Here is a 24,426-nt window from a genome sequence, read left to right on the forward strand (position 1 = left end):
AAAAATCAGCTAAATAACAAGTTACTAATGATCTTAAGCTCCTAAATAAGATTTGTTTGTGTATTGAATGCATACTCTTGTGTTAAACTAACTAAAAAATTATGCCTTGTGTATTGGATACATACGGTTGTGTTAAACTGACTAAAAATATGGCTTGTGTATTGGATGCATACAACAGTGTTAAACTAAATAAATAAAATTATGCCTTGTGTATTGGATGCATACGGTTGTGTTAAACTAACTAAAAATATGGCTTGTGTATTGGATGATTGGATTATAGTCAATATAATATATTGTTATCACAGATTATGTACAAACCTGTAAAATAATCATCTCGTTGTAAACAATGATACTTTCATATAAAAAATATAACGTTATATTAAATAATAGACACCTGTATGTGTGTTCCATTTTATAACTTTATCTGTTGACATGACAATTCGATAAACAGCTTTTCATCAGTCTGTTTTCTGAGTCTTTCTTACATACAGAATACGCAATATTAAACTAATTATTACATTGAAGTATCAGGCAGAACTTAAAATAATTTTTAGACTACAATATAGAGGGAGAAAAAAACACACGTGAAATTACTCGTCTTGTTTTTCATTGTTGTGTTCTGACACTCTCAGAAGTTTTTATATCCGCGTACAAAAAAGTTATACTAATAAAACGATTTCAGATATGAGAAGTAGGGGTGAATAAGTTAGGGTGCTAAGAAATGTAACGCAACCGAAAATTTAACGGAATATTTTCCTTTTCCTACAGTAGTTTCAAAACCTCCCTTTTTAAAATAAGAGCAAATGTAACTTTCTGGTTTTAGAGATTTGTGTAATATGAGATATAAAGCTTAATTCTTTAATGTAATATGACAGAACAACGGGAGTGAAACACTTTTATCAAACCCTTAGTTTCTTTGGAAAAACTTTAATGCACTGAATTGATCTTAAATAATTTTGTTGTGGAGGGAAAATGGTCAATAAACAACTGATTCGTTAGAGTTTTGTATGTACATTTGGGAAGAGGGTCAATAAACAAACGATTCGTTAGAGTTTCGTTTGTACATTTTCTGATGCTAGTGTGGTGACTATAATGGTTGCTGAGAAAAAATTTTCTGTACGTAAAGAAACTGAAAAATTGCAAATATATTCTCCCATTTACGTTGGAATAGAAACGAGCTTAAAATGAACACAACATTCTTTCTAATAAATGTACCGTAATAAAATCAAAATAGACAGTAGTATGTCTTTGGTTTAATCTAAGTTGTGTATCGTGCTATTTCTATTGTGTCCAGACTGTAAATCCGATTGTGAACTTCTTCGCAAGAAGGCGCCTGGTATTTACATCATGGATGCGTTATAGGAGTGATAGTCAAAATATATTATTGGATCATATAAGAGTAATCCAGGTGCTGATGATGGTTGTCGTTGGTCCATCGATGGCTTAGCAGTAAATTTGAGAACTTACAAACTAAAATTCAAGGTTCGATCTCTCACTGAACGTAGCAGACAGCCAAATATCGCTTTGTGCTAAAAAAAAAGAAAAACAACGGTTTCTGTTAACCAGATGAATTCTTTCTAGCTTATCAGTTAAAAAATAGGACGCCTAGTGTAATAGTTCTTTGTTTATCTTGTAGAAATCAAACGTGAAAATGCAACATGGTTTGCGATTGGTTCTAATTTAGTGTGTGTCTTTGTTATTTCATTAACTGATCTAATTTGATTTCTCAAAGTTCATTTATCATCTCCATTACTTCTGAGCTTTCTACTCAAAGGATTTAAGTAGAATATTACATTATATAAGCTTCTCATGCCTGTTGTTCTTAAGTTACCTACCTTTAAAGAAGAAAATTAGTCTCCAAAACGTAGATAAATTGTTTATTCGCATGTGCGTCTATTAAAATATTTTTTGTCAATACCGCATTATAAAACTGTATTATTTCGTAACAAAAAATATACAATGTATAATTATATTTTCTTTAAATTTTTGTGTTTCCTAACACCAGTCACATGGTCTCTACTCTGTCAAAGACATGAATGTTAGTAAATGATGCTCGAATAAAACTATTTCAGCTTTGATCAAAGAAATATTCTAATATCAGACGTAACTGAAATAGACATATTTTATCATATTAATTTGTCTACCGGTGGTACAGTGATAAGTGTGAAGGCCTGTAGAGCTAAAATTCAGGGTTCGATTTACCATGATAGAGCCAAACTTGTTACAGAAGGAACAAACAAACTAATTCGACAATTTAAATAAGAGAATAGAAAAGAAACAAAAACACATTACATGAGTAAATCAATACGCTTGGAAGGTGTAAGACGAACAAAATGTCTATATTTAATGTAAGATTTCTTGAACCTATATTTCATTAATTGACAAAAATTTATTTCTAAGGTCATCACGCAAAAACTTCTATGCCAGAGAATAGAAAACTATAATAAAGTACAAGTTTTTTTAGACTAATTTAAATTTACATAGGCCGAACTAATGCTATTGTCCACTTGAGGATGCTGTGTTCTTGAGACCTTAGGAGGTGTTTGGCAAAGCTCTGAAATCATTTAAATGAGGTTGGTATTTGTTTCGAATGACGGTCATAAATTATCATTGGATATATCTTTCTATTATTAAGTCAAGCTCAATTTAATGGGTGGCATGCCAGACTACTTATCGAAATGTCCAAGATTATGGCTTGCTATATTCTTCTGGACACACTTAACACTTGCAGTTATAGGCATCTTTTAAAAACGACTATTTGGTTAAGGGTAATTAAGTGCAGACAGTGGGTTGTGTTGACTGGTTGTTCCATTTCTGGTCATGAGATCTAAATTGAAGATAACTATGCATGACCTTTTGGGTTCAGACCTGACTGTTTAGCCTGTGTACCACATAATATTTGTTGTTAAGCACAAAACTACTCAATGGGCTACCTGTGCTTTGTCCACTACAGTTATCGAAACTCAATTTCTAATGTTGTAAATCCGCAGACATATCTCTGTGGTATTGGGGCACACTTCATTGTAGATAGATAAGATTAAAATAATTAGTGGGGCTAGTTTTCGTTTATTAAGAAAGGTGCATGTAAATCTCATGTTTAGCGTTGTAAGCTTTCAAACTTACCGTAAAGCCATTGGGCTATCTGCTGAGTCTTCCAAGGGGAATTGAACCCCTGATTTTAGCATTGTAAATCCGTACACTTACCGCTATACTAGCGGTGAACCTATCGGAGGTGCTCACAATAATGTTGTAAACAAATTTCACATGTATTAGTACTTAGTTAGATAACAGATGTAACCCAACCAGCGTTGACTCTCTGCAAAATACAAGGTCTAGTTTAAAGGCCTTCAATGATTCAACCTCATGTAACCTTTATCAAACTCTATACCATCATATTTAGTGTTATTATGATCCTGAAAGAGATTATGGTTAGTGGTTTTAATATAATGAACGTAGAAAATGAGATTTCAGATAATACAGCCAATCTGATTTGATGAAAAAGGCCTCAGTGGCTTAGAAAAAAATAAAGAATTTTTCAAATTTATCAAATAAGTACATCTTACAGAAAGAACAAATTAGGACCTTTATAGCACGACATACCCATTTATGTATCATTGTATTACGTCTATTTATTTCTTTTTCATATCCAGGAAGGGAGACTGAAGGCTGAAGCATAAGTACCCATGTCATTATAATGACCAACGTTTTATTACTTGTCACGTAATAAAAAATCTAGCCTGCTTCATGTACATTGTTTTATCTTATTTGTAACTAGTGCCAGGTCGTGCGTGGATTCAGAACAAGTGTAAACTAGTACACTCGTAAATAATTATATGAACTTCTATTACTGTTACACTAGCTAAATAGATTACAAATAATCTTTTTACTTAGATTAAATTTGAGCGCAACTATTTTTGGGGTGGGTTTATAGCACAGAATATGATACACAATAGGCTTGAGTGAATTTATTTATCTACTATTAGTGCAACAGACCTGATTGAACGAATGTGCCTAATATTAGCGTAGTATGCCATTGACAAGAATGACATAATATACTTGTGAACAATAACACATGAGAAACATTCTAATTAATTATTCTTCATTTAGAACAAGAACTTCACTAAGTGAATAGTATTTTCAATTAATTTTCTCACGAGTGTTTTTTTTGCGATCTTAAAGTTTATAAATACAAAGCACTCTCTTCTATATGCTAGTCAAACTTATTTGACTTTCATAATAATAAAAGTCATTTAGTTCATTCGTTTTCATTTCTCTGTCCATCAGGTAGTTAAAAATAATTTATTAGTTAATTTTCCTGGCCTTTTACTAGTATGTGGTTGTGTCAATATAGTAATCCAGCCGATCTTCAGAAACTGATATTACAAGAATACATATTATATCTTTGGTATTTCCTATCTTATATATGAATGTGTACACCAATACGATACACGTATGATAACCACTTTTTGACTTTTGGTCCATTTTGGTGCTTCGGATAAATTTTTCATAGGTTTTGCTTTAATTCTGGATTCTTTGATGGACAAAAAGTTATTTTTACTATTTCATAACTGTATCAAATTTTTGAGTATGTAAATTCATTGCAATCTAATTTAAGGTGTTCGCGCCTCGTGAGATAGAATGCTCACTGACGATCTTTCTTGATATATGCTTTTTGATATATACGAGATATATATACTCGTATAACAGTACAAATGTTATACAAGTAGAGTCGTTTTTTCTCTGTTTATGTAAGGTAAGGTTTATTACTGTTTATTATCTTTTCTGTAATTTACCGAATTTCGTTTCGGAAAGTTCAACCAATTTCTGTTTACAAAAACAGGAACAATATTCCTGCAGGCCGTAGGTGTGTATTTTTTATAGGAAAGCCACATCGGTCTATCTCCTGAGTCCACCGAAGGGAATCGAACTCCTGATTTTAACGTTGTACATCCGTAGAAATACTGCTGTAATAGCAGGGGATACAGAGGATGGGAAGGTAGAAACTAACACTTCCATGTGTGGAGAATTTACTAAGACATTATTAGGCCCGGTATGGCCAAGCGTATTAAGGCGTTCGACTTGTAATCCGATGGTCACGGGTTCGAATCCGGGTCGTACCAAACATGTTCGTCCTTTCAGCCGTGCGGGCGTTATAATGTTTCGGTCAATCCCATTATTTGTTGGTAAAAGATTAGCCCAAGAGTTGGCGGTGGGTGGTGATGACTAGCTGCCTTCCCTCTTGTCTTACAATGCTAAATTAGGGACGACTAGTGTAGATAACCCTCGAGTAGCTTTGCGAGAAATTCAAAACAAACAAGACATTATTATTATTGCCCCCCGCAATGGTATCTCTACGGATTTACAACGCTAAAATCATGGGTTCGATTCCCCTCGATGGGCTCAGCAGATAGCCCAATGTGGCTTTACAATAAGAAAACACACACACTTATTATTATTATTATTAATGGCATCATCTGTTTCTTGAAGCCACGAAACGAGAGCGTTGACTAGGTCTCTTATGTCTTTGGAAAACGTGAATACAGCAGTCCACCCAATGTGACGTCCCAGATAGCCTCGTTGCTTTGCGCCATTGAACGCAAACATGTAACCTTGCACTAAAACATACAAGTAAAACGTATAAACTATAGGGATGTTGATTTATCGCAGTGTCCGCTAGTGACATTAAATCACAAATACATAGATTTCTGCCAAATGAACAGACTAATCAACGGACAAATCCATAGGTTAATTTTACATTCATTGGTCAAGTCCATCTTGATTTATTTCTGACACGTACCAAGCTGCTTTACGACAAACGCTCTTACTTTCACTCGATGTTTTAAACACAAATACGCAACCCAGGATAATACTATTCATCATAAAAAAATTAGTTAATTATCAGCAGTTTCCATTATTTCTTGCTTTACCAATAATTTATTATAGTAGCACCTGCTACATTTGAATCAAAACTCCTAATTCTGTAGATGATTGTGGTCTCCAGCTTCGCCAATTCAAGGTTCATCAACATAACTAGGATGAGCAAACCAAAGAATAAATTAGGCCTCTACCCAACAGAAGATGTTTTCGATTTTACCTTAGGTGAGGAAGAAGAGATGCATGTAATATAAATATAGGATCATGAAATAGTTGGTCCACTGTATAATATCGAATATCAAATTAGGCGTAATGCCATAACAATATTCACACACCTAAATTTATTTGGGTTACAAAATGATGAATTAAAAATTACTCAAACACACCTAAGTCTTACATACCCATTACCATTATAAAAGGCCTATCTCTGATTTGCTTTCACACACGCTGTACTTACGAACCTTAGGTAGATAAAACTGCAGTCTACTTGTTACATAAGATATTTACGATTTTACTTTTGGTGAAAAAAAAAAGGAATCTGTAACTTACGTACAACTGATTTAATGTTATTACACACGCTTCTCATCGTAAACCTGAACTAGATCATAAACAGGAAGTATCTAATCTTATGGTATTAGACTCGCAGGAAACGTTTTTTTTTGTCAGTTTTGATGTTCTATGTTTTATAATATGATAAGAATCAAACTAGTGATGTAATTAGCCCTTCAAAATTTTCTTCAATGTTTTCTGTGCTTTGACACAGCTAGCTTGATAAGTTATGGTATTGAACGAAAGCCCTCAACGACTGCGACTTAAAACTCATGAAACGGTGCGGAAATATAATACAATAGTTTTGGTTCTGGTACAAATTTTTGTTCTTTAATAAAGAGTCTTACTGTGTGGTACTCTCTTCCCTTTGTTTATTAAACGTTTTCATTTATGGATCACTTGATCTTTTTTATTTCGATGAACCATAACAGAATCTAAACAGTATGTCGCCACTTCTTTTCCGTGGACAACCTGAAGGGAACTCTGAACTGTCAGTGGTCCCTGAACACTGTTGTTAACGATAAACAAACTGACACAAAAGAAATATTCAGAAATGTCGACGAATTTCACTGTTGTTCTTCTGGTTGTTCTTTTTGCTAATAGTCGACTACGACAAAAAAACGTTTCAACATTTTATTTTTTAAGTTAATAAATTCATTCGTGATATTCGAGGACAGAAAGGCCCGGCATGGCCAAGCGAGTTAAAGCGTGCGACTCGTAATCTGAGGGTCGTGGGTTCGCATCCCGGTCGCACCAAACATGCTCGCCCTTTCAGCCGTGAGGGCGTTATAATGGTACGGTCAATCCCACTATTCGTTGGTAAAAGAGTAGCCCAAGAGTTGACGGTGGGTGGTGATGACTAGCTGCCTTCCCTCTAGCCTTACACTGCTAAATTAGGGACGTCTAGCACAGATAGCCCTCGAGTAGTTTTGTGCGAAATTAAAACAAAACAAAAAACAAAAACGAGGACAGAATATTTTGGTTTTTGCTCTGACCGTCTGCATTTATTGATATCGTTAAGAATGACTTGTTTGTTATTGAATTTCGCGCAAAGCTACTCGAAGGCTATCTAAATTAGCAATCCCTAATTTAAAAGTGTGAGATTAGGAGGAAGGTAGCTAGTTAGCACCACCTACCGCCAACTCTTGGGCTACTCTTTTACCAACAAATAGTGGAATTAAACGTCATATTATAACGCCTCCACGGCTGAAAGGGCGAGCATGCTTGGTGTGACGGGGATTCGAACCTGCGACCCTCGGATTACGAGTCAAGTGCCTTAAACACCTGGCCATGCTGGGTCCGTTGAGAATGGACAAATCTCTTCCTAGCACAGATTTAAATAGTTTGAATATTAATATGTTGTTAGCACTATTAAGTAAATTCTCAAAACAAAATCTGACAACTTGTAGAATGGTTAAACTACTTAAAAGGTTCACATTATCAGAGTTTAACACGATGAAAGCAACGAATCACAATTTCTACTAAAATAATTTTGAATACAATCATTCCATGACTTATAAAAAAAAAAAAAACGCACGCTTCACGTTTCTTATCTTTATAAGCTTTAACCTTAAGTTGCCTCTACATGTGACATCAAGTGTCACAATTAAGCATTAATATAGAATACGTAACAAAAGAAAAATGTTTATGTTTCCAGAGATATGTTTTTCGACATACTGAATTGTCTTGTTTCTTACTTGAACTAGCTGGAAGAACTGTGAGGCCTTAGCAATGGGATCTGTCACAGCTGTACAGGCGTCACCAAAAAGGGCCACTTTGAACTTTTCTTTGGATAACATGTCGAAAAAGCTCTTCATTCCCACAGCTGGGTCGCACTGAAAATCAAACCGACAAATACAGATCTTTAATAGATTACAACATAACTAAATTGATGACTCACTGCTTCAAGTATTCAACACACTTTCCTAGACAAGACTCAAAAGAAATATGTCTAACAGATAAAACTTGTATATAAGATTCGATCGGAATTTTCCATATTCATTTCAATATCATTAACAAATGTGTATGTATGTTGAGAGCTTTTTATCAGCAGACCGTTTTGAAATAAAGTATAGTTCATAAGTATATCACTCGACGAAAATAAAAATGAATAGAAAGATAATAGACATCTTCACCAACGGATCAAGACATAATCTTGATTTGACATAATTTTGATTTTTTATTACTTATTCTTTTCTGCTTCTTATATAACCATCCATATGCTGTTTTAGTCTATAAGTCACATTAGTATATCAAATTTAACTTTTAATTAAAAGTAACAAAAATTTTAATTTCTTGCTTTTCAACCACTCACACTACCAGGCGGCCTTCGGCTCTCTTTCGGGAAAATTATTATAGTGTGTGTGATAAATATTATATGGGAAAAAAATTTAAACATAAAAATTGTTATATCTAAGAACTAAGAGCTCAATCCAACACTGTCCGGGCTTTGGAACTCTGCTTTCTGAGTAGATGTTATATATATATAAAAGCTATTTGAAAGCTTTCTAATGTAATTTTTAAAATCTCTTGGTATATGTCAGTTATATGCCTTTAAAGCTCTGAATCCGATTAGTGTTGAAAGTGTCCCAAAACGTTTAATAATCATAAGAAATTTGAGGGTGTCAAACGTTCCAGTTTACGTAACTATTAGTGGTGAAGATAGCACATAGTAATCAAGTGATAGATGCCTAACACTATTGATGCGTTCAAGACACAACAGATGTTTAGATCTGCTGCTCTGCTTGATTTGATGTTTAATACTTATGTTGTAGAATGTGAATATTGAGTACTTATGGCTATTGGATTTACTTAACTATTTAATAATCTAAGACGGACCGAGTGTAGCCTAGTGACAAGAGTGTATGTTTATTAATCCGGGAGTTCATGGTTCGTGTTCCGTTACCGAAAAATCACGCTTCTCACTGCTGCATTGTTGGTGTATTTTGATAATGGTGATAAAATCTCACTGATTGGTGAGAACAGCTTGAGAGTTGACAGCAGATACTGACGACTAGCTAGATACCTTCTTTCAGTTCAAAATTACGAACGGGTAGCGCACGTAGTTCTCGTGCAGCTTTGTGAGCGTATGTGAAAAAAACTATCATAATTTGAAATAGATATAAATTCTATGGTAATTGGTTAAGTAGCTGAACTAACGTTAAATGTCTTTGTCTATTATATCCTCAAATAGATTTTAAGTGTAAAACATTTTTAGACAACTACAAAGATAATAAACAATATATGACAGTTATACAGATAACTCTAGAGGCTGTATAGTAATAATAAGTGAAAATATAATGAGTTTTAAGATGACAAACAATTCCTACAGCTGTATTGATTTGTCATTCAAAATGTTCTGCACATATGAGAAAAGAAACATCAAAGATATAATATGTAGTTTTGTAATACCAATTTCTAAAAAATCGCTGGATAATTATATTGACAATCACATGCTGGCAAAATGCCGGCAAAATTAACTAATATTTTAACCTATGTAAGTACCATATTTCCATAGCATGTAGGGTTTGTTTTGTATTTGAGTTTCGCGCAAAGCTACTCGAGGGCTATCTGCGCTAGCCGTTCCTAATTTAGCAGTGTAAGACTAGAGGGTAGGTAGCTAGTCATCACCACCCATGCTAACTCCTGGGCTATTCTTTTACCAACGAATAGTGGGATTGACTGTCACATTATAATGCCCCCACGGCTGAAAGGGCGAACATATTTGATGCGACCGGGATTCAAACCCGCGACTCTCAGATTACGAGTCGCACACCATAGCCCGCCTGGCTATGCCAGACCAGAATGTAGGGAATTGGGTTTAGCTTTCACGAATAAGGTACCATCTTATTCTCAATATACCTTTTCGTATTACATTAGCATAACTAACTTTATAGAAAATATATTTAAGTCATAAGTAGATGTCTCACAATTACAGTTCCTAAAGAAAATAAACTCGTAAAGATATTTATAATGCTTTTGTTTAATGATAAAGCAGTAACCCAGTTTCTCTTTTTTTCTTATTTACACTTCGTTGGTTTAAAGTTTAGAGTTAAACACAAAGCTACACAATGAGCTATCTGTGCTATGCTTACCACGAGTATTTAAACCTGGTTTCTAGAGATGTAAGTTCACAGATATACTGCTATGCCACTTGGAGTTTTCCACTTCTCTGATTGATAAAAACGAATTCTTCAGAACACAATTGGTCAGCGCTAATTTTTCGGACTTATATTACTACGTGTGCTTACTTATATTATTGTGTGCTACAAAGAGTAGTTGAGAGAATTTTTGAACATAGACAATCTTAGAAACCTGAATTTTAATATAATTGTTAACGTTGAATGATTCTGTATCCTTCCATTTATTTCTTTCCACATTACTAGTTATGTATTAGTATGGTATTCATTACTCAATTTTGCCAAATTCTTATACCTTCCAGGATGTTATTGTTCTGTATGTAGTTATTTCTGTTATTTTGGTTTCAAGTTAGTTGAAACATATTGTGTAATGTTTTTGAAGCAAAAAATTTACAATTAACAGAAACATTGAATGATCAAAAACTAATTTTCTTATTACCATAATGCAAGAAAACCTCTCACGTGTAAGCATCGTCAATTTACAAAATTTTTAGATCAATAGCTTATGATTTCTCACGTTTTTAAACGAACAAACAGGTTGGCTGTAATTAATGGTACAAAGCAAATTTTAATCTCGTGACATATAACTGTTCTGAGATCATGTGCTCTTATAGGTTCATCTGATTTGATTGATTTTTAATCACAAAGTTAAACAATCTGCCATCTGTGCTCTTCTCACCATGGGTATGGAGACTTGGTTTCCTGTTGTATAAGTTTGCACTGGGAGCGCTCATTTATAGATACATAAACATTTTACTCTTGTATCATATTTGAACTATATTATTTATGAGATAAGGTGTTATTATTAATATAATTGCTCTACTCAGAGATTAGATAAACGGAAAATTAATTTCTTTAACATTCAGGGCTTAAACTTACAAAACATGTTATATTAACACGCAGTTATTAACTGAACCAATGCATTTCTTCATGACATTGCATAATTCCAATTAGATTGGTATATCAAAGTAGCTACATTATTCATTGAATTACCTTTTAGTTTGTATCTATGTGGATAGCTTGTTTTGACAAGAAGATATTCATGATAAACGGGTAGTTTCGTGTGCTGTTTATCTAAGATAGCACTAAAATATTGTCCTGTAATTTGAGGGTCGCGGGTTCGAATCTCCATCACACCAAACATGCTCGACCTTTCAGCCATTGAGGCATTATAACGATACGGTCAATCCCATTATTCGCTGGTAAAAGAGTAACCTAAGAGTTGGCGATGGGTGGTTATGACTAGCTAGCTGCCTTTCCTCTAATCTTACATTGCTAAATTAGGAACGGCTAGCGCAGCTTTGTGCGAAATTAAAACAAAAACAAAGAAATTACTGACTAATCGCGTCTCATGAGATTGGAGTCTTACGTCAAACCATTGTACGAAAGTCGATAAACTGATTTCGCGTGCTTAAATATATATTTTCTAACGACGACACAATAGGAAGAACAAACCTATTATTTATATAAATGATTTCGGATATTATAATGAGCTTGTATTCTTTTTTTATATCTGAATTACCATGTGTATAACTGCAAGTTCAACGCTATATATATATATATATATACTATGTGTTAAATAATTACCTACCACAATTGTTACGTCTTAATTATCAATATAAAGGTATTAAAGTGAGTTACGATGAGTTACTTCATGGAAAGTTGTATTCACTCAAAGAAATATGAAGATTCTATTTAATAATCGAGGTTTTATCAGATTTACGGTAATAAATTAATACTTGCATTTTATTCAGATTTAACTTTAGGTGATCAATTAAAGTAAGTTTTCTTTAAGTAGTGTTTTAATTCATTTTTAATTTCGTGCACCCATTTTCAAAGTTTTACAACGTTTCAAATCAAACTATTGATAAATCCATTCACTTCGAAACTACTTATTGACGGCGCATAAACATATCTACGGTGTTAACGAATAAGCGGCTCTACAGTTTTCCAGAAACATTTTTAATTTCGAAGATTCTCTTCTTCATTGGCTTAGCAATAAATACAGATAGCCCATTGTGTAACTTTGCACTTCAAGCAAACAAATAAACAGCCCAAAATTTTAGGCCTGGCATGGCCTAATGGTTATGGTACTCAACTCTCAATTTGAGAGTCTTAGGTTTGAAGCACCTCTACCGAACAAATTCACCCTTTCAGCCACGAAGTTTTTTTATAATGAGGTGGTCATTTTTATAAATGTGAAAATAGATCTTCACATTTATTTCAGTTCTACACGCTGAACCCATTTTGTAGTTTTGTGCTTAAATAAATACACACATAATAGAAATAAATCCTAATAATTTAGCATTAAAAATTGTTGTTCCGTAATATTGATAATTTTCTCATAAAAATTTTCCATTTTATTGACGACAGCTTTTCTTGTCTGGCATTATAGATTTGTTCTTCTCAAAATAAATATTAACCTTAATAAAAATCATTCTCATTTCTAAATAAGTAGATGTTAATAAAGACAACTTATTCTGTAGTGAAGCCAGGTTTTTTAAAAATGTTTCCGTCGCAGTATATTGACCTTAGTAAAACATTTTACTCAAACGATGTGGAATTACTTCTCCTGGTAAAGAAACATTCATTTTAGTGAATTGATCTAACTAAATATAAACTTGATTAGTAATGCAAAATTACTTACTGTTATAAAGATACTTTTATTGTTATGTTTTGGCTACGGTAAGGATAATTTTTCTCCAGAAAGACAGGGTCCTCGTTATAGGTCCTTTCTTTGTAAACAATGAATGTTACTTTTTAAGGATACCCCTCTTTTCTAGTGTTTTTCTTCTTGTGGGAAGTTATCTCAATCTAACAAAAATCGGTACGGGTTTCGAATTCAAACCCCTTCACAGAACATGCTCACCCTTTCACTTTACGGTGGGTGCAGTTAACTTGTCTGTCACTGCGTAATTAGGGACGGTTGGCACAGATAGCCCTCAAGTAACTTTTCTCGAATTCAAAAACAAATCCAACAAGTGCATCAAATAATCACTTCAACTATGGCCCCTCAGTGACACAGTGGTATGTCTGCGGACTTACAGTACTAATAATAAAATGGATTTCCATATTCGTGGTGGGTAGAGTACAGATAGCCCACTATGTAGCATTGGGCTTTACTTAAAACAAACCAAGGCAATCAAGTATGAGATTTTCTTTATAACCTTTCAAGCATAAAATTACAAAAAAGCCCACTAAACTTTGCCCATCACAGAAGTAAAATCCAGAATTTTCGCGTTCTAAGCGCTCATGCTTACTATTTAGCCACCTAGAGAATACAGGTGACTCATCGAAGTGACAACTGAATTAGCTTAATGTGTTGAAAACTATAAAATAAAGTAGATTATCACAAAATCATACAATTTCAGGACTAAAAACACGTTGAAAAACAAAAAGAGATTTGAAGAGAATATTCTGTTGTTTTGTTGTTTGGTATTAGGCACAAAGCTACACAAAGAGTTATGTGTGCTCTGCCCACTACGGGTATCTAAGCCTGGATTTTAGCGGTATAAGTTCGCTCTGGGGAGCTGTTGTTGTCTTATGTATAAGTTGATTCTGCACAATTTAAGAATGAATTGCTTTTTTTAAAGACATTGCTTATGTATTGCACAAACTACTAGTTTCTAAGAGTTAACTAACCCTAAAGGCCCCCTAGTGGGTCAGCAGCAAGTTTTACGGACTCACAAACATAAACTCCGGGGTTTTAAATCCTTAATGAAGAAATCGCAGATAGATCACTGGGCAGTTTTGCATTAAAACAAACAAGACAAAACTAAAGAGAACTATTTTCACACAGCGGCAGAGAACGCCCCCAAAACGCAACGTTCTTATGATTTTTGAAATCTATATAATAAACACAAACAGTTATCGAGTACGCAAAACCCTAGATTAAAAATCAACAATCGAAAGACATGCAATGTTTAATTTTTGAATTTCGCGCAAAGCTAATCGAGGGCTATTTGATAATAGGTGGATGGTGTTGACTACCTGCCTTCCATAAGTTCCATCTCTTAAAAATTAGGGACGGCAGGTACAGATTTGTTTGTTTGTTTGTTTTGGAATTTCGCACAAAGCTACTCGAGGGCTATCTGTGCTAGCCGTCCCTAATTTAGCAGTGTAAGACTAGAGGGAAGGCAGCTAGTCATCACCACCCACCGCCAACTCTTGGGCTACTCTTTTACCAACGAATAGTGGGATTGAGTGTCACATTATAACGCCCCGGTTAAAAGGACGAGCGTGTTTGGTGTGACGGGGATTGGAACCCACGACCCTCAGATTACAAGTCGCACGCCTTAACACGCTTGGCCTTCTTTCTAGTCTTACACTGTTAAATTAGGGACGGCTAGCACAGATAGCCCTCGAGTAGCTTTGTGCGAAATTCCAAACAAACAAACAAATTCCGGGCCGACATGCAATTAAAAATAACAGAAATTTAAATAATCAACTCAGTTTATTGGGAAGAAAAAGTCGAAACGTTATTTTCAAGTGGATTACGTACTTTATGAAAAAAGGAAGTAATAGCTAAAAAATAAACATTAATATAATATATATTACTAAAATAATACTGTTTAGAATCAACAAAGCACCAGTACAATAAAAACGAACAAAATACCGAGTAAGTGTTATCTTTGGCAACTTTTTCCTAATTGATTCTTTATCGATAATCCATACAGATTAGCTGTCTCTATAGATTACCTAAAAAAGGAAGAAGAGTTGAGAAAGTAATCCTATTTCTAGAAATCAATAAGTTCCATCCATCCTGGTACAACTAGTTGTCGTCCTTACTATAAGAATATGATCATATGAAAGAAAAATGTTCGAACTCATCTCAAAAGTTTAATTCAGATTTTGAAACATGTGGTTGAATGTAATGTAATATTTTTTCCCTATTTGTACATTACGCTAGAACAAAACATTTTCAATTCAAAAAGTTGTTGTTTTCCGGATAAGTTAATTTGATACTAATTTTCTTTCTTTTTTCTAGTTATGTGATGTATGGCTTTCCTGTTTTTCCTATATTCTAGTAACCTATTGTCATAAACTATTTTTTGTTAGCCATGGACATTCGTGCAATACGTCACAGGGATTATATGCGCTGGCGATTCGTCATACTGTGTTGATAGATAAGAGGAAAGGTGGATACCTGATCAAAAACATATTACAAATTCTTGCCTTTCCCGGGACACAATGGAACGTCTGCAGACTTATACTGCTATAAACCTGGTTTCGATACCCGTGGTGGGCAGAGCAAGAATAGCCCTTAATAACAAACAATAAGTTATTAGAGTACTGTAATCAATTAATGAGATTTTACACTAACTTTCATAACGCCCCACGATTTCAAAGGCAGAGCGAAATTTTCTGGCAACAGGGTACGAATCATAAGTCTTCGAATCTATAATGTGACACGTTAACTCTTAAATCACACCTGTTTGAAGTAGTTTTGTTTCTAATTTATTTGCTCCAATATCAGTTATTATTGTCAAATATATCACATCAGTAGTTCTGGACGTACTTCGGTATTTCAGTATTAGTGTAGTGTCAGACAATTACACATTATTTCTTACTTTCGTTTAAATTGTTTAAATAAACTTTGTTTCAAGATGCTTGGTTTAAACTTCGCCAATGCCTTCGGAGCGTCTGAGTCAAACCAAACATATGCATAACATTGAAACGATGTACAAAATATGAAATTCCAATTACCTCTCACGAAGTTTCAAATTATTACACACATACTTGAGACAACAATATCAGGTCATAGTTTTTTTGCTAAACAAGATACACACGAATGTAAAGATATAGAGAAGCTGTTCCAACATATATAAAAGCCAGTTGTCTTCTGGTGATGCTCCGTTTGAGTTCAATAACTCAAGTTGTCGATGCCATATTATCTAAGCTATAAAAATAATTGCTTTTTTAATAGACGTTTTTCTATGTTGTCATTTTGTGAGAGATCTTTTGTGAATATAAATGACAACTAATAAATTTAAAGAATATATTGAATCAATAATTTTACGCTACTTTAACTTTAAAAATTCTCTATAATATTGTGAATAAATGCTAATGTAGAATACATTTAATGAATTTATTTTGTTAATACGATAGAAAGTTAAAAATAATATTTTCTTAAACCCTACAATACCTGATTTTAATTAGCCATTATGTATTATTATTCAGTTAAGCATAATGCTTCACAAATAATTTCATCTTGAGTTTACCTTTATTAAAATTAATTTCTTATTGAAATAGTATTTTAAAGACTACTATATTGTGTGAATAATAAGTAATTTACACATGAAGTGTTTGTAAATACTAAGTAACCTTATTTATAAAACGACCCTGTTTCTAAATGTAATCTACACAAGATAACCTCATTGTCAATAGACGGAGTATCATATCTTCAGTCTTGTTACACCATGTTTTTTGCACGATTACTTTATCGTTGAAAAATTTTCAAACATTAATAAACTCATTCATTTACTTAAACGCCGAAGTATCTGTAGATCTTGGATGTTTTAAGGGCTCTTAATATTTTTACCCTCTCCCCACAGTAGCAGCAAAATGTATTGATCAAAGTGCATGAAGATCTCACACTTTCATTAAAAAAAAAACATAAATTGTGTGAACAATTTTTTTCTTAGAAAGTGTCATTAATTTAAAAATATTTGTTTAGTAAATTAGTTGATTTTAACAGAAGCTTTATAACTAATAACCTGTCGACAAACACAGAGAGTTAAATACTTTTTACCAAATCGAATTTTAATATGCAAATCAGAAAGTCATGTGTCAAACACAGGCCTAGTAGAAAGACACTTCTCAGGAATATATTTTGGCATTGTTTAAATTTCTTAAAATATCATTTGGGAAAGTAGCAAGATTGGCGGTGGGTTAGCTGCCTTCCCTCTAGTCTTACACTGTAGGGACGGCTAGTACAAAACTGAAATCACGTTTGGGAAAAGTAAGTAACAGCTTATTCCGGAGCAAAATATTCACGCACTTGGATCATAAAAAAATGTGTTGAGATCTAGGATTTGGAATTTCCAAGAAGAGGATATGCATTAGACTTTACCTCCCAGTGACCCAGTGGTAAGTCTGCTGACTTATATTGCTATAAGCAGGGTTTCGATAGCCGTGGTGGGCATAGCATAGTTAGCCCTTTGTGCATAACAAAACAAACAAACCATTCTCTTTAATGACAATTGAAAATAAAGGATTTAAGAATCAACTGGGGTACCAGAGTACACAGAAACAGACCTACAACAAGTTGTACTCCCATCCGTGCGGCGCCAAGTTAGGAGTGAGAATCTTCGAATACAAAGACAAGTGGCAAAAGCTGTTCACGTGTCCCAGGCAACAATACTTAACACGCAACATGATCAAGAAGAACTTTCGTCTGAAAAACATCAGAAATTACATGTGTATAGATTCATGATGTATCTATTCAACACTCACATACCTCAAGCAGTTGGCTAATGAACGAATAATATGTTATTCCATAAAAAGACATAGCGGTCAAGTCGCTGGACCTTTAGATTTCTATTTCAATATTATTGAAACTAACACTGGGAAACAATTGTCTTTGTACTCTATGTAGATTATAAGAAAAAAGGGTGTGCTTTGGATATGACAGACTTACGACAATAATAACTATCCTGCACGACTATTGTCAGCATGAACAGTCGTTAGACAGATTATGACCAAATTTGACTGCATGAACTGCATCGACTTAGTGGTTCGAAAATCATTTTAATATAACGTACCCAACCTTTGCAAGTGAAGAACTGATAGGATAGTATTTTTTAAACTTTATTAACTGGTCTTATGTAGTTTAATTTTTGAACCAATATTATTTTTTGTGAAATAATAATAATAATTACTGTAATTTGTCATTTAGTGAAATTGATGATTCTTTACTAGTGCCATTAGAAACAATTACAACATTCATTAAAGCATTTTTAGTTAAAAAAGGAAGTTTCACTTCATTTCTCCTACTTACTGATTACTAAATCGTTTTTTTGATCTAAATGTGTTCCAGCATGAAATCTATCTATGTTGAAACTAAGAAATATGCTACCATACTGGCCCGGCATGGCCTAGCGCGTAAGGCGTGCGACTCGTAATCCGAGGGTCGCGGGTTCGCGCCCGCGTCGCGCTAAATATGCTCGCCCTCCCAGCCGTGGGGTGTATAATGTGACGGTCAATCCCACTATTCGTTGGTAAAAGAGTAGCTCAAGAGTTGGTGGTGGGTGGTGATGACTAGCTGCCTTCCCTCTAGTCTTACACTGCTAAATTAGGGACGGCTAGCACAGATAGCCCTCGAGTAGCTTTGTGCGAAATTTCCAAACAAACAAGCTTATTTAAAGTGACAAAGTTTGTATGTGTTTTGACAAATTGTCGATTTTTCTCGAAAATAACAGGTCGCATAATAAATCCGTGAGAGTTTTTTTTTTTTTTTAAGTTTCCACGATACGGGGAAGATCAGATATTGAAAAGATAAAAGAGAAATCTACCAGAAAATTCATTATTATTTTCATTGTTTGTTTTGGCTCAAATCATCACAATGATAGACTTGGTTGAAACCCTATATTGAAGCATTTTAAGAATAGAAGTTTTCTGCTAAACCACCTGGTGACAACAGAAGAAACTTTTATTAAACACGTTCATTACTTTTATATTGTATTAAAACGTATAGTAATACAGAAAATGATTGGGCATATAATTTTTTATGAAATCCACTGACTTTTGATTTCAATTTATACCAAAAAAATAAAAATCAATATTATAAAGTTTTCTTTGTCTGAACAACTATTTGACACATGTGTACGTGTGTGTGTGCGTTTGCTTATAACTGTTAGACTGCTGAACTGACGGGCACCAAATTTCGACTCGTAATCTGAGAGTCGCGGGTTCAAATCCATCTCACATAAAACATGTTCGCCCTTTCAGCCTTGGAGGTTTTATAATGTGACGTTGGTAGAAGAGTAGCCCAAGAGTTGACTGTGGATTTTGATGACGAGCTGCCTTCTCTGACGGATTGTTCACGTAGAGTATTTGTATTCTTTGACGGATTGTTCAGGTAGAGTATTTGTATTCTCTTGACGGATTGTTCAGGTAGAGTATTTGTATTCTTTGACGGATTGTTCACGTAGAGTATTTGTATTCTTTGACGGATTGTTCAGGTAGAGTATTTGTATTCTTTGACGGATTGTTCACGTAGAGTATTTGTATTCTTTGACGGATTGTTCAGGTAGAGTATTTGTATTCTTTGACGGATTGTTCAGGTGGAGTATTTGTATTCTTTGACGGATTGTTCACGTAGAGTATTTGTATTCTTTGACGGATTGTTCAGGTAGAGTATTTGTATTCTTTGACGGATTGTTCAGGTAGAGTATTTGTATTCTTTGACGGATTGTTCACGTAGAGTATTTGTATTCTTTGACGGATTGTTCAGGTAGAGTATTCATGATGAAACTTTGTAGAATGGAAGGCGACTGCCTGTTGTGGAGACACAAGTGTAAAAACCGTCAGCACCTACACACGCACTGACTTAAAGACAAAAGGCGGAAGACTTTCGAAACGTCGTCCTCTACACTTGTGTCTCCACAGGCAGTTGCCGTCCTTTCTACAAAGTTTTGCCTTTTCTGTAATTTTACACTGCTAAATTCGGAACGGCTAGCGTAGATAGTCCTCGTGTAGCTTTGCGCGAAATCCAAAAAACAAACAATTAATTTGCATCATTTGCCAATGGACATTCATATATGCACACCAGGAGCTAAGATACTGCACACAGTTTATATTATTTCATACTCACGTAAATAATAAAAGTCTCATTAATTTTAAACAAAATTTTTATTATGATCCTCTTTAACGCTATTCTCATGTACGTGAATTGTCCTACATATAAGCAAATAGAGTCAGAGGTCTACTTTTTGATACTAATCTACTCCACAGAATAAATATCTTATTACAATATGTATAATAATACTAGGAGAGTAATGTATATCTTGTACATTATATGTCTTTTTCAATGCTAATGCGTTATATGAATATAATCTTCAGGGCATGAGTAATAATACCCTTGAGAAACCTAATAGATCATCACTAAAACAAGCATCTCTTAAGATATAATATCCATTTTTTTAAAGCACGTATATGCTTTAAAATTAATGGCTTAACAGAAATGTGCATGCTGTTCAAAACCATCGATCATAAATCAATGAAGATGAACAATTATATTTTATACGAGAAGGAAAGAAGTTGTGGATTGAACTGGCGTAATGGATAGCAAATGAAAGAATAAACATGAGATAAAATCTTGTAAACACACAACAACTACAGAAGAAAATTTGAATAGGACGCCAAAATAGATTTGTCTTTTAATGTAAAAAACTTTGAAAAATATATTCAAATTCATCTTGAGTCTTTATAAGTATTCATGAAAATATGATAAATATGTATGAAGCCCAATCTTTTATTCATTTTATCGCTTTTAGTTTGGTTTTATTTTTATTTACCTTTATCCAGGGTTAACGAAATCTAGAATTTTGCGAAACCGAATAACTCACTGAATCAAAAGTGGTGAATCGAAAGATATATTAGCCTTCATATGTAGTTTTATTGTTTTAAATAGCTTGTGGGCTGAATATTTCAGAAGATTAAATTAATAACATCGGCAATACAAATAAACATCGGTTCATGGTGAACAAGACAACACGAAATGCCACCCATGAATGTCAGAAAATTGTGGTCCCTTACTAAATGTTCATTTTTAAAGCAATGAGCTAAGCATTCCGGGACAGTGAAACAAAAACCGTGTTTTGGAAAATAATAACTTTAGAAATAATATGTATAGCTATCTTGTATTACATAAATAAGTTAATTAGATGTTCCTTATAATCTGACACTTTTGAAAAAAAATATTCAATTCTCTTTCGCTACATAATTAACGTATATTTGTAATTTGTTTCGTAACATTAGCAAAAAACAGTTTTCTTTTACTGACCAAACGAAAAGAGTTTTAGTGATTTGAAGTGTCAATACTACATATGGTTGCTTTGATGTTATTTGTATGACATATCTTGCTCATCTAAAGTCTTTCGAGTATGTATTCAGGATTTTCTGGCAAAAAGAGGTATTACAATTAATAGTGTGTTTTTAAGTGAACTTGAACTTCATGTTGTGAAATTTAGCATAATGGATACTATAACAGAAATTTCTCGTGTAAAAAATTGTGCTCCCAAATTATAAAAAGCATGTAGACACAAGACCTGATAAAGTTCTCTCGTTTGCTATTAACTAAAAACATTATTTTCATCTTATAAGTAAGGATAAAAATAATAATTGAAATTTAACAGTGCAAGGATATAATTTAAATGTAACAGGGCAAGTATATTTCACCAATTGTGTGAAACTCAGAGCACGTTTCTGCATATTAAGATAATATTTATTGAAATTTAAATCCAAAAGAGTGAACCATCTATTGTCTTACAAAGTTTGGCAATTAATCGAGAAAAGTCAGATTTACAAATTAGAAACCATTTCCACTAATTTGATAAACTGAAAACCGGTAAAGTACGTGTTATGATAAGAAGAAGTGTGTAGAAAGAACTCAGTCCTCTGCTAGTACAGCGGTAAGTCTACGGATTTACAACGTTAAAAACCACTCTTCAATACCCGTCGATAGACTCAGCAGATAGTCCCATGTGACTTACATACACACATACACACAACGCAGTTTGAAGCTTACGATTTATTTATTTTTTTATAATACAATCATTTGAAGTTCGGATGATAAATGTTTATATCGATTGAAAGAAAATGAAAAAAACAATTCTTGCTTGTTAATCAATATACACTCTAAGAAGCAACATTTTCATACAATAGAAATATTAAAATAACTTTGTTTAAAATGATTATGAAATTCACAGACGTACATCTAATCTAATATGTAATTTGCATTACACAAACACAGTGAATCAAGCTAATTCGTTACTAATAGCTATCTAGGACCAAAAGTAATAAAAAAAAAAAAATCTCAATCTCTAAAAGTCTTTATTACTCGGCCAGGCATGGCCAAGCGTGTTAAGGCGTGCGACTCGTAATCTGAGAGTCGCGATTCGCATTACCGTCGCGCCAAACATGCTTGCCCTTTCAGTCGTGGGGGCATTATAATGTAACGGTTAATCCCACTATTCGGTGGTAAAAGAGTAGCCCAAGAGTTGACGGTGGGTGGTGATGACTAGCTGCCTTCCCTCTAGTCTTACACTACTAAATTAGGGACGGCTAGCACAGATAGCCCTCGAGCAGCTTTGTGCGAAATTCGAAACAAAGAAACAAAACAAACATTATTACTTTAGGAAATAAGATGCCTCCGTCCTCAGTGGCGCAGTGGCATGTTTGCGGACTTACAACGCTATAAAGCGAATGTCGGTACCCGTGGCGGACAAAGCACTGCTAGTCCATTCTGTAGCTTTAGGCTTAACTAAACAAACAACAACAAACAAGGAGCAAGGAATTTAAACAATTTATCGAAATCAAAATTTGGTTAGATTCATTATTTTATCTTATATGTTTTTAAATAATTTGATCTATGTTTTGTTTGCCAGAAAAACCTTTTAACTAAATATAATCTAAGCTTTATTTTATAGTATTTCTATATACATTTAATGAAAAGAAAAATCAACCACAGCAGTTTAACTCAAAAACTTTAGTCTAATTTTAAATCTTATATAATGACTGACTGCTTCGTCACTTCCAGGATGTATATCTCTATCTTAAAAGTGTAACGAGTAATTGTCTTGTCAGTTTCGGGGATATATCTGTGTACTTTACAGCACGTGTTCAAACCTTTACCATTCTGACGTCTTCATACTATATATCCTCAAGACGTCGTTCTTAATTTTGAAATGCTCGACTAGAGTAAAATAACAGGTAGCTAGTGATTAGCACTTACTACTAACTAACTAATTACTAATTAATCAAAAACTACGGCTCCAAAGTGCGAAGCACGTCTTGCGGTAACGGGACGGGAACCATAAATTAACAATCTTTTACCCCAACCTCTAAGTCATATCTGTCTTCTTTGCAATATTTTAAAGCGTAAAATGTAAACAGTAAATGAATATTATAATATTGGTCGTTGCTAAGTTTATTAATGCTATAAAAAATAAAATCGATTGTTTTCCAAATCTGTAATGTACAATGTAGTAGTGGTTCATTCTGTAACAACCTCAATTATTCACATATATGCTCTAATACAAATAGTCTTCCATCGTTTAAGTGAAAACCGATTTTTTTAGCCTAAGAAAGTTTTATTTCTTTCAGCGTTTGTAGCACCGTGTGTGTTTGTGTGTTTTCTTATAGCAAAGCCATATCGGGCTATCTCCTAAGCCCACCGAGAGGAATCAAACCCATGATTTTAGCGTTGTAAATCCAAGACATACCGATGTACTAGCGGGGTGCTTGTAGCATTCTAACAAGGATCATTAGAAGCCAACAAATGCCATATAACTGAATAAAATCTCGTAACAGTTATTTAAACACTTAACGTTAACACGTTTTTCCATGGTAGTTACCATATGGCACTTCTAACCGCAGGCTTATACACATTAAAACGTACAAAAAACTTTTAAATTTAAGCCATGTCTTACACTTCTAAAAAAATTTTAGAACCTTTTAAAATGTAGACGTTTTACGAATCAAATCTGTCAATTGTTTGGTTTTACTTTTCTAGAACAAAACAATATAGCCCAAAAATCAAGGCTTTACTACCGGTTTTTAAATTTTAGAACTGTTAGGTTTGTAGAGGAGGCTTAATAGAAGCTATACTGACGAATCTTATTTGGCAAGTCTAGTATAATTA

The 24,426-nt window shown here is 33.8% G+C and overlaps 1 protein-coding gene across 1 annotated transcript in view; it reads right to left on the reverse strand.

The window, feature by feature from the left end:
* Window positions 1-24,426, reverse strand: part of LOC143241081 (gamma-aminobutyric acid type B receptor subunit 2-like) — a 178,983-nt gene that overhangs the window by 74,672 nt on the left and 79,885 nt on the right. Inside the window, exon 2 of the mRNA XM_076484600.1 lies at window positions 8,121-8,258. Within this exon, the coding sequence (XP_076340715.1) occupies window positions 8,121-8,258 (138 nt within the window). The remainder of the gene's footprint in view (window positions 1-8,120; window positions 8,259-24,426) is intronic.

Source organism: Tachypleus tridentatus, chromosome 2, assembly GCF_004210375.1.
Source record: "Tachypleus tridentatus isolate NWPU-2018 chromosome 2, ASM421037v1, whole genome shotgun sequence".
In the NCBI taxonomy this organism is placed as follows: Eukaryota; Metazoa; Arthropoda; class Merostomata; order Xiphosura; family Limulidae; genus Tachypleus; species Tachypleus tridentatus.